The 12,159-nt window shown below is 41.5% G+C and overlaps 2 protein-coding genes across 2 annotated transcripts in view; one reads left to right on the forward strand and one right to left on the reverse strand.

Annotated features, from left to right (window-relative positions):
* LOC126341821 (protein TFG-like) overlaps nucleotides 1-5,176 on the reverse strand; it is a 53,409-nt gene extending 48,233 nt beyond the window's left edge. Inside the window, exon 1 of the mRNA XM_050001804.1 lies at nucleotides 4,567-5,176. Within this exon, the coding sequence (XP_049857761.1) occupies nucleotides 4,567-4,644 (78 nt within the window). The 5' untranslated portion in view covers nucleotides 4,645-5,176. The remainder of the gene's footprint in view (nucleotides 1-4,566) is intronic.
* A 91-nt stretch (nucleotides 5,177-5,267) lies between these two features.
* LOC126341837 (UDP-N-acetylglucosamine transferase subunit ALG14 homolog) lies at nucleotides 5,268-5,980 on the forward strand. Its single transcript, XM_050001805.1, has one exon. The coding sequence runs from the start codon at nucleotides 5,268-5,270 to the stop codon at nucleotides 5,931-5,933; it is 666 nt and encodes a 221-aa protein (XP_049857762.1). The 3' UTR covers nucleotides 5,934-5,980.
* Nucleotides 5,981-12,159: the final 6,179 nt, after the last annotated feature.

Here is a 12,159-nt window from a genome sequence, read left to right on the forward strand (position 1 = left end):
CCAATCATACTGCAATCATCGGTGGAGTCTTTAATCACCCAACAATTAATTGGGAAAATTAGTTTCGTTAGTGGTAAGTGTGATAAGACATCCTGTGAAACTTTACTAAAAACCTTCTCTGAAAACTACCTGGAACAGATAGTTAGGAACGCCACTCATCACAGAAATATACTGGATCTAGTGACAACAAACAGACCTGACCTCTTTGAGGAAGTCCACATCGAAACTGGTATCAGTGAACATGATAGGGTTCTGGCAGCAATGTTTACCAAAGTATGAGGGACAACTAAAACAAGCAGAAAGATATATATGTTCGGTAAACAAGATAAAAAATCAGCAGTCTTATATCTCAATGAGGAACTCGAAATGTTCAGCACCAGTCACGAGCAGGTAGAGGAGCTCTGGCTCTTGTTTAAAATAATAGTTGACCATGCACTGGATAGATAGTTACCCAATAGAACAGTTGATTACGGGAGGAAGCCTCCATGGTGTACAGTCATTGTAAAGAAGCTTCTAAAGAAACAGAGAGTACTGTGTAATATGTGTAAAACAAAGCACAGGGCTATAGATAGAGAGATGCTGAATGAAACATGTTTGGCTATCAAGACACAATGCTTGATGCCTTCAGTGACTACTCTAGCAGAATGTTGTCAATGATCTTTCACAGAGCCCAAATAAATTCTGGCTGTATGTAAATGCTGTTGCTGGCACCATAGTTAGTGTCCAGTCACTAGTGAATGAGACAGGAACTGAAATTAAAGGTACCAAAGCAAAAGCTGAAATGTTTAACTTCATTTTCAAATGTACCTTTACAACGGAAAACTCAGGAGATTGCCCCAATTTAATTCTCGTACCACTGAAATGATTAATGAAGTAAGTTTTAGTGTCAGAGGTGCTGAGAAACAGCTGAAATCATTAAATCTGAACACTACAATCACTTATAGATCCTTTGAACAAAAAACTACACCCAGTTCTTGGAAAAATGCACAAGTCACACCTGTCTACAAGAAGGGTAGTAGAAGTGATCCACAAAATTACTGTCCAATGTTCTTGCCATTGATTTGTTATAGAATCTTAGCACACATTCTAAGCTGAGGTGTCTTGAACAGAATGACCACCTCAATGTCGACCAGCAAAGATTTCGAAAACATCGATAATGTGAAACCCAATTCGCACTTTTCTCATGTGATATACTGAAAGCTTTGGATCAAGGCAACCAGGTAGGTGCAGTATTTCTTGATTTACAAAAAGCATTTGAATCAGTACCACACCTGGGTCTAACACTTTGTAGGGATGTGAAATTAAATGATCACATAGATTCAACTGCCGGAAATGTAGGAGGTAGATTTCATTGTATTGGCAGAATATTGGGGAAGTGGAAACAAGTCTGCAAAGGAGATTGCTTAACGAATCACTCATGCACCCAGTTCTAGAATATTGCTCAAGTATGTGGGAATGTGGGACCCGTACCAGATAGGACTCCAAGAAAGTCTATTAACAAAGTTTCAAGAACCAGCTTCAAATGAAGACTCTAGGAATATACAACAACCCCCTGCATATTGCTCACATAGGGATTGTGAGGATAAGATTGAAATTATTGCTGCATGCACAGAGGCACTCAAATGATCATTCCTCCTGCACTCCATATATGAATGGAACACGAAGAAACGCTAATAACTGGTACAATGTAACGTGCACCTTAAGGGTGGTTTGCAGAACACAGATGTAGATTTGTGGTGAGTAGCAACTATCCTTTTCGTAACATTCACTGTTTAGTTCATCAAGCAGTTTCATTTGGGTAGATGTCGGTTAGCAGGTCACAGCCCCCCCCCCCCCCCCCCGCCCCACCCCTCCCGAGATAATTCCAATCTGGAACTGAATCAAAGATTTTCACATCAGTATCCAAAGATGACAACCACCTTACAACCAACTAGTCAGCAACAATTTTGGATAAGCTACACTTCATGAGCAATTCCTGTGTGAATATTCTATGTTTTGATGATATCTGAACTGCAGTGTCAGTTACATATGGTAATATACGGAGGGTTCAAACAAGCACGCTTGTTATTTTTCTTTTTCTAGAACTTTCCATTTATACCCCTCAAACAAAGCAGTCAGCACTTTTCATTTGCAATAGTAGTATCATTTGACTGCTGGTGCCACTCTGTTGTAGAGTAATGGAATGTTTTACAATTACACGTTATTGCCATCAGGAGATCAAATATGTTCTCTGTGGAAATCAGCAGGGATTCTGCTATTTACATACATACATTAGTCCTTGTTCCATAGATCATGAATACGACATTTTCGTAATGATGTGTAATATGTCACGTTAACATATGTTTTCCTTACACTTACTTTTTTTCAGTTACTACTTCATATCTAAGAATTTTTCTATTGAGTAGAAGGAGTTGTAATTCAGAAATTCTTTTAATTTGCTTTTAAATGTTGTTTGGCTATCTGTCAGACATTTAATACTATCTGGCAAATGACCAATGATTTTTGTGGCAGCATAATTCACCCCTTATTGCGCTAAAGTGAGATTTAATCAAGAATAGTGAAGATCATCCTTTCTTCTGGTTTGTAGCTATACACTTTATGTTATTTTTTAAATGGGATGGGTTATTAATGACAAATTTCATAAATGAATATATGTATGGCGAAGGTACCATGAATATCCCGTGTTCCTTAAATAAATGTCTGCATGGTGATCTTGGGTGGGCTCCAGCTATTATTCCAATTACATGCTTTTGTGCAAAGAATACTTTCTCTCTTAATGATAAATTGCTCCCAAATATGATGCCATATGAAAGCAGTGAATGAAAATTGGCATAGTAGACTAATTTACTGATATGTTTATCACCAAAATTTGCAGTAACCTTAATAGCATAAGTAGCTGAACCTAACCATTTCAGTAGATCGTCAATGTGTTTCTTCCAATTCAATTACTCATCAATTCACACACCCAGAAACTTAGAGTATTCTGCCTTAGCAACAGACTTCTGTTCATAGTTTATATTTATCAATGATGAGTTGTGAAGCTCTATTCATTATATTCATCAACAAGATTCAGGGAGCAGCAATAGTGGTATCAACCTGACATCATTTAAATTCTGGAAGGCTTTGATACAATTACAAGCTGTCACTTTCCAGAAGTTGAACGAGTTTTCACTGGACTGAAGGAGTCTCAGCAAACAGCATTCACTATTTTATATATGGAGAAAAGTCATGAGATGTGAAAATAGCTTATAACATGTGCTCCAAGGAAGTGCTATGCAACTGTCCCTATGTACGTCAGAAGTTCCAAAAGACCATTTACATATGGCTACCTAGCAAACAGAGTAATTATAACACCAAAAATCCCATGGTAAAATGCAGTGACACCTGCAGAAGCCTGATGATTGGGCTAAGGACAGGCACTAGTGCTAAAGACAAAGAAATTGCTAAGAGTAAATATGTCGAAATACTCAATCTGCTTACGCCATAGGCAATCAATGGATAGTCACAAGCATGACACTTATAGGAAAGTATGTCCTGGGCAACTGAATTTGGGAAATTAGCACTAAAGACTACTTTTACAAAATGCAAATGCCAGACAGATATGACAAAAGAATCCTTAAGGAAATGTAATGATATGTATGCTAAATGAGGTAGTTTAAGAAACTATTGTTCAATCAGTTCTTGGTTGATGTTTGTCAATCTGGAACTGGTAGTATAAGGTAGAGAAGCTATAGGAGAGTTAATGAGGAGCTGATTATTTCATCATAGGGAGCGAGCACCATTGAGATATTCATACAAATCTAGTTCAGTTCTGGACACACCAGACAAAGTCAGTGCATCATAGAGAGGTTTCTTGTTACAATTCCGAAGGTTCAGGGTCCCAAAGGAGTCAAGTAGGCCTAACACTAATTTCTCTCACATACATCTCATGGAATACAATAACGTAGTAACAAAATCGTTTCCATTTCATGCAGAGGCTACCCAATAGTCATTCTTCCTACATACAGTTCACGACTGGAAAGGGAACGCGATAGGCTATAGCAGTATGTAATGTGGCCTCCCCAAACCCTGTAAGGTAGGTTACAGAGAGCAAATGTTGTTATGTATAAGAGAGAACTATCAAATATTCACATGATATCATCTGTTTACAAATCCCTGAAGTCTGTTTACACATCGTAGACCTATCTGATTTATGCAAAACGGACACTTATTAATTTGCTCTCGCATCACTATGACTTTTCTAAATACCTAGATTATGGCTACCACAACTGGAACAATATAAAATCAATGTGAAAATTTTAAATATGAGCCAGCAATAGCTCACCATTAACTTCTCTCCGACACCAAAGCTACGAATGTATAATTTTTCACAATCAATTTTAACTTTCTCTGCGAGGTTAACACTTTTGACTGAAGTATTTACATCAGATGGGATCCAGGATTATATGATGGTGGATAGATTCTCTCTTAAAAGAACCACGCTGTCTGAACACCCAAACAGTTCCAGTTGTCGTGTTAAACAAAAATAAAACTACGTATAATATAAAGGATTATGTTGTAACAAACCTTTATGATGAGTTTCCCGCTAAGGTCTAAATGTGTGTAGGTTTGGTCTTCTGAACCACCTTTCGAGAACGAAGTCATTCTGATGCTACACGGAATTATAGTATTCTAAATAGTACACGATAATAAAATCTTACTTGATAGTTGTTTACTTAATTAACTTTACTCTTTCTCGTCCAGCTCGTAATTGAATGTTAACTACCAATTATGATATAGAATATGATAGCTGTTAGAATATAACTTTTCTGAACATAACGGCTGAAAGTTGTAGAATGTATGTCTGAATTTAACACAATGTTTAGTTTACACTTAACACTGTCACAGCCCCACCGCCATCGTCCACGTTACCGGTCTGTTGTCTTTGAAGTTCACAGACGTCAAATCATGGCATTAAAGATGTACATCTCTAATCGATGTGCAGTTGTACAACAACGAACAATAAAAGCAGAGAATCCAACAGTTATCTTTCCCCCTACAAATAATACAGGTTTTTACAATCGAGAACATCGTCTAAGCAAGAGGTTCAGCGCGATTTATCCTAATTTTCGAATCTCTACTGTGGAATAATTTATGTCTTCCATAAACTATCTTTGTTGCGAAAGCTGGATTTGTTTACGTTTATGTAAACGTAACATAAAAATATGACTGTAATGTAGAAGTGATGTGCAGTGTGTCAGGTAATTAACGAACGTGCAGAGTTCAGGATGTTAGTAATACTTTTGTTGTCACTACTTTTACTTTTGATTGGGAGAATTTTGTATGTAGTAGTGAACATTTTAATTAAGAGAACACAGTACAATAAGCATGTCTGCGGCAACAAGATTAAAACGGCGATCGTAATTGGCTCCGGTGGCCACACAGCCGAAATACTAAGACTTACGCGATGCCTGAATCCAAGTGTCTACAGTCCCAGAATTTACATCGTGGCATCTTCAGACAGTTCTAGCGAAACCAAGATAGTGTCAATGGAAGAGTCTTTAGCAAACAAATTTAATCGTGATCTGAAGCAAGCAGAATTCAAGATAGTTAAGATACCACGTAGTAGGAGCGTCAGTCAGTCGTATTTTACATCTGTGTTTACAACTTTACATTCCTTCTGTGTATGTGTTCCAATTATGTGGGCCTTAAGGCCAAAATTACTGTTGTGCAATGGTCCTGGTACATGTATACCCATATGCATAATTTCTTTTTTAATGAACGTCATGTTTGTAAGTGATACCTATATAGTTTTTGTGGAGAGTGTGTGTAGAGTGAATACGTTATCTCTTTCTGGAAAAATATTGTATTATGTTGTAGACGAATTTTTTGTCCAGTGGAAAGAATTGCACCAAAAATATAAGAGAAGTAAATATTTTGGAAGACTGGTGTAAGAGTTGTATTCTGAAGGCTCATAATTAAAAGAAAACATTACATATCACCGTTTTTAGTTAATGGTATTAATTTCATTATGGTTTGCAGTTACTAGCTGGGGATATTAACGATCTGTGTGTCACATATGTGAGGTACCATGCCTGGACAAGACTTATTGTTTATCACATTGAACCATGACAACAAGTTTCTAACAAATAAGTTACGTAATAAACATCTGATACATAAGAGCTGTGTTTTTGACATTATCTTACATTTAAACATGGAGTGAATAGAAGAAATGTAATGAAACAAGTAGAGCCTATTAACTTTATTCGGTAATCATTCACACGTGGTTGACTGTCTGTGCCACCTAACCCCTGTCATATGATGATTTGTAGTTGCAGTAACATCCAACAGTGCAATGTTTATTGTGGGAGTGTCGTTTTTCATCAAGTAAAGAAAACAAATCATCTTCAACAAGACAAGCCATTACATTTAGACATGAATATAATGTAGGACTCATTTGCATTGGCACTGGCATTAACACCATACAGCAACAGATCAGTTCATTTGCTCTGTGTTTACAGGTGTACAACTTTAGTTCCCTAACAAACAAAACAGGTATTTATTTTATTTATCCACCTTCAGAAAATAAATATTGTTTGGATGTTGCGCAAATGTACATGTAAGTTTATGGGAAAGCATTTCAAGGAAATAGAATATGCAAATCTATTAATTAAAAACTACAAAGAAAATAATGCAAGGTATACAATACATAGTAACATATAATAGTACAATTCACATAGTACGTAGAATACAACTTTATATACATGTACACTTACGATATCATAAATGTGAAGGCTGTTTTCCGTAGAGCTTTACTTTTGTGCTGCCTAGCCAGCAAATCCTTTTACACACTACAATAATTAAATAGAGATTTCATATTGCACAACACTTGTCCAGTAGATTTGCAAATGTAATAAAAAGTTTAGGAATCAAAGACAAGATTTTAGGTTTGCCTTAATATAAACACTAACACTGGAAGGAGCAGGTATCAACAAAACCACCTGATAATTAGTTGAACTGAAACTCACAGACAAAACTTCAAAAATTAAATTTCTAGGAGAAATTGAACCTATCAGAATTAACACAGGTGTTCGGCAGGTAGATGAGCTCTCACCAATTCTCTTCAATCTGGTCTTAGACAAGGTGGCGAAGGAGTGGGATAAAGAACTACTAGAGAAAAACATTGAAGGAATCCATGTAGGAGAACAAAGAGGAAGATTTGAGGTAAGATTTCTCACTTTTGCTGATGATATTGCAGTAATTTCTAAGGACAAAACATATGCAAAGATAATGATAGAAATACTTCACAAAACTGCAGCTAAAACCAGATTACTAATATCATACACCCCCCTGTGGATCCAGGAGTTGGAATAGGCCCGAGGTATTCCTGCCTGCCATATGAGGCGACTAACAGGAGTCTCTTACATTTCAGTCTTTATGTGATGGTCCCCTGTAGGGTTTCACCTCCATATTTCTAAATTTTCCTGAAGAGCGAGCCAATTGGCACCTTACATGGTCCATTGTGTCCATAGTGCGTTGAGATCTTTAGCTCCCTTTCTTGTTGTCAAATTGCAGTCCCACTCATTCTCCATCGTTTGAGCGAGGACACTTTCCTGGGTGCGTTTTCCACCATGCGCTGAGCAGTGTCGCTTTCTGCACCGACGACTACCATGGACTTATTTGCACCTGATATCCAGCATGGTAGCCAGTCTATTGTGGTGGAGTTGCCATTTACCCTGTTGGTTGTAGCCTTCTGACAACACAGGGTTCGCTCTGCTGATGCCTGCGCCGTTAACTCCCCATGTATGCTAAGGGATAGATGCCTATCTCCTTGGTGCATCGGGACTCCCGGCAATGGCCATCCTGCCAGGTGGCCCTTGCTGCGCCTGAGTGGCGCACATGCAGAGGGTCCTTGGTTGGAGTGGGAGGCATCAGGGCGGATGACCCGCAATGAAGTGCGGTACATCATCTCTTGCTGGTGGCCAGCCACCAGCAGTCTGTAAGTGTTCCAGGGCTCAATTCAATGCACAGAAGTACGACCCCAAGTCGTTCCCCTTCCTGGCCACGCCATGGGAGGAACGGAAGGCTACGGATGGCAGCGAATCTTATTCTCCCCAGTACCTAGTATGTACGTGAGCTGATGGGGAATCCTTTGCGTCCATGAAGCCTCAGTCCTTTGTAGAGCATTTAGAGGACAAGTTTGCGGAGGTGGAGGGCTTGTCCAAAATGTGATCTGGGTCAGTCTTGATCAAAATAGCACCCTCTGCCCAGTCACGAGCATTACTCACTTGTGATAAGCTGTGGGATGTTTCTGTTACTATAATGCCACATAAGAGCTTAAATACAGTCCAGGGTTATTTATTATCTTCCACAGGGATCTTCTTTTAGAGTCCGATAGTCAGCTGCGTGCCAACTTAGAGTGACGAGGTGTCTATTTCGCTGGTGCTTTCATCTCGGCCTTCGAGGGTGATAACGTTACCCGAGAAGGCCACGGTGAAGATCTACTGCTGTGATGCCAAGCCATATATCCCTCCCCCAACACGGTGCTTTAAGTGTTGGAAGTTCGACCAAATGTCTTTCCATTGTACTTCCAGCGTCATATGTCGAGATTGTGGTTGTCCATCCCATCCCAATAGTCCATGTGCTCCCCCCCCCCCCCCCACCCCCCATCTGTATCAACTGCGGGGGAGCACAACTCCCCTTTCTCGCGTGGCTATAGGATTCTGCAGAAGGAGAGGAAAATAATGGACTACAAGACCCTGGACCGACTGACCTACACTGAGGCAAAAAGGAAATTTGAAAGGCTTCATCCGATGTGCATGACAACATCTTATGCCGCGGCTGTAACTCCAGTTCCAGCCCCATTCATTGCACCATTTCCATTCAGCTCTCAGAACAGTAAGACTACACCTGCCCCCATGATGGTGGGGGGCGCTTCTCTTCCTGTTGCTCCTGCACCATCTACTTCGGAAGCAACACCCCCCTCCCCAACCATCGGAGACGTTCACCCCCACTTCTAAGCCAGAGAAGCATACCACTTCTTCAGCTCCTCTCACTCGGAAGGGGTCTCTTTTTTCCCCAGTGTTCTCCTAGTGGAAAGGATGACGCCCGCCAGTGACTGAAGTGCCCAGAAGCAGCTGGTCTTAGGGCTTCACGATACTCCTGTCCCGTAGGCTGAACCCGTGAAGCCCACCCACCCAGAGAAACCAAAGGAGCAGTGACACAAGTCATGAAAGAAGACCCCTAAGACCAATGAAATTGAAGTGGCACCCTTACCACCACTGCTACCTACCAGCTCTGCGTCTGAGGATGAGGTGGATATTCTGTGTTCCCCGAAGACCTCAATCTCGCCTCTACCTCAGACGCAATGGTTCTTGATTCAGGCTCTCCGTCAGGGGCGGTAGATGACCCAGCAGCGTAAGCTGCCTCCTCGGTCCCTTCACACCTTTCTTGGCTGTGGACGATGTCATTCTTCAGTGGAATTGCTGCGCTAAGTTCCACCACCTTGTTGAGTTCTGACAACTTCTCATCCTTCACCGTTTCTTTTGCATTGCTCTCCAGCAAACTTAGTTTCCGGCATTGCAAACCCCCACTCTCCATGGCTATCGGGGTTATTATAAGAATTGGGCAGCTTATGAGAGGGTATCTGGTGGCATCTACATCTACACCCTTAACTCTCTTTACAGCGAGCGTGTGCCTCTTCAAACACCTTTAGAGGCTGTTGCTGTTAGGGTGTGGACGTCACAGGCTGTTACCGTCTGCAGTATCTTATCTTCCACCAGATGGTGATGTCCCACAGCACATACTGGCTGTGTTGATAGCCCAACTGCTGCCGCCACCTTTTCTATTCCTGGGCGACTTAAACACCGATAACCCTTTGTGAGGTGTATTGGTGGCAACAGACCGAGGCACTGTCGCTGAGCAAGTGTTGGCACAGCTCGACCTTTCTCTTTTAAATAATGGTGCCTCCACACATTTCAGTGTGGCGCATTGCATGTACTGAGCCGTTGACCTTTCGGTCTGCAGCCCTGGCCTTCTACCGTTTGTCCAATGGAGTGTGCATGACAACTTGTGCGGTAGTGACCACTTTCCAATCTTTCTGTCACTGCCACAGCATCCCTCTCCTGGGTGCCTCCCCAGATGGGCTTTGAATAAGGCTGACTGGGATTTGTTCACCTCCATTGCGACTATTGAGCCTCTTTCTCATGGAGCCATTGATATGGTGGTTCATACAATAACCACCGGCATCATTTCTGCAGTAGAATGTGCAGTTTCCTGTTCTTCCGGGTCCCCTCGGCGGAGGACTGTGCCTTGGTGGTCACTAGAGATCGCTGAGGCGACTAGAGATTGCAGGCTGGCCCTCCAACATCATAAGTGGCACCCAACACTGGAACACCTCCTTACCTTTAAGCGGCTCCGTGCACAAGCCCAATGCCTTATTTTTCCGTGGAAGCAGAAGTGCTGGGAAAGGTATGTCTTCCCCAATGGAATCTGTACCTCTCCATCACAGGTTTGGGCCAAGATTAGGCAACTCTATGGATCTCATACCCTGTCAACATACCTGGGCTTTCCCTCAATGGAGCAGTCTGTACTGAATCAGACGTGATTGCAGAACTCTTAGCAGACCATTATGCTCGGATTTCTGCTTGTACGAATTACCCGCTGGCCTTCCGCTCCCTGAAAAAGTGATTGGAACGTCGAAGCCTTTCATTCTTTATGCGCCACCCCGAATCGTACAAGGCTCCATTCAGTTTGTGGGAATTCCAAAGTGCCCTAGCCGCTTGCCCTGACATGGCTCCCGGGCCGGATCGCATCCACTATCAGAGCTCAAACACTTCTCGGTGGACTGCCAGTGACACCACCTTTCCAACCATATCTGGGTTGAGGGTGAGTTCCAATCACAATGGTGGGAAAGCATCGTCATCCCCGTGTTGAAACCTGGCAAGAACACACTGGAGGTGGACAGCTACCACCCCATTAGCCTCACCAATGTTCCATGCAAGTTGCTCTAATGCCTGGTGAGCCAGAGGTTGAGTTGGCTACTTGAGTCACGGGGCCTTCTGGCTCCATCCCAGCATGGATTCCGTAAGGGCCACTCTGCCACCGATAATCTGGTCTGCCTGAAGTCTGTCATCCACATGGCATTTGCCCACTGTCAGCATCTGTTTGCTGTCTTTTTTGACATGCGGAAGGCATACAATACATCATGGTGGCAGCACATCCTCTCCATGCTTCATCGGTGGAGTCTGCTTCCGATTTTTATTCAGAACTTTCTGTTGCTTCATTCCTTCCTCGTGCAAGTTGGTCCCTCCAACAGTTCCACCTGAGTCAAGGAGAATGTTGTCTCGCAAGGCTCTGTCTTTAGTGTCTGCCTCTTTTTAGTTGCTAAAAATGGGCTAGCTACAGCTGTGGGACCATCCACCCTTTTGTGTGTTGCGTCTGGCGTTTAGCCTATGGTTTTAGATTGGGGTTTATAGTGTGTCTCTTGGTGGTTGGCTTTTCCTTTTTTGTTTCCGTGGTCAGCCAACCACTGTACAACTCTTTGTGCTTTTAATTCCTTGTTTTATGGTCTTTGTCTGTGTCTTTCTTGTTCTGTGTTATCCCTTGTTACCTTTGTTGCTTGTTTTTGTTCCTTTTGGGTTTCATGGTCATGGAAAAAGGGACCAATGGCCTTTGTAGTCTGGTCCATTCAACCCCCAAACTAACCAACCTACTAATATCATATGAGAAAACAGCATACATTGAACCTCAACACAACAGAGATACATCAAAAGAGTTGATAGATTTAGGTACGTGGGAGAATGGATACAAACAAATGGGTTACATAACACCACAAGTAAGAAAATATCAAAGAAAATGGAATTAGCATACAAACTCACCCAAAACTGATACAATAAAAGACAGTATCATTCAAGGCAAAAATTAAACACTACACAACAGTAATTAAACCAGAAGCACTTTATGGATGTGAATGCTTAACAGTGAATAAAAGAGGTGCACGAGAAGAACTGGAAAAGAAAGAAAGGAAAATACTCAGCAAAATTTTAGGACCACAAAAGAACTAAAATAGAGGAGGAAAGAAGGTCCATAAGGAAACATTGAAACCATCTCAGACACAATAAGAAAGAGGAGATTACAATTTTACAGTCATATGTGAAGAATAAATTACAATAGGCTAAC

This window comes from Schistocerca gregaria, chromosome 1 (genome assembly GCF_023897955.1).
Source record: "Schistocerca gregaria isolate iqSchGreg1 chromosome 1, iqSchGreg1.2, whole genome shotgun sequence".
NCBI lineage: Eukaryota > Metazoa > Arthropoda > Insecta > Orthoptera > Acrididae > Schistocerca > Schistocerca gregaria.

Coding starts and splice junctions, on each gene's coding strand:
- LOC126341837 (XM_050001805.1), top strand. CDS start 5,268: ATGTTAGTAATACTTTTGTTGTCACTACTTTTACTTTTGATTGGGAGA.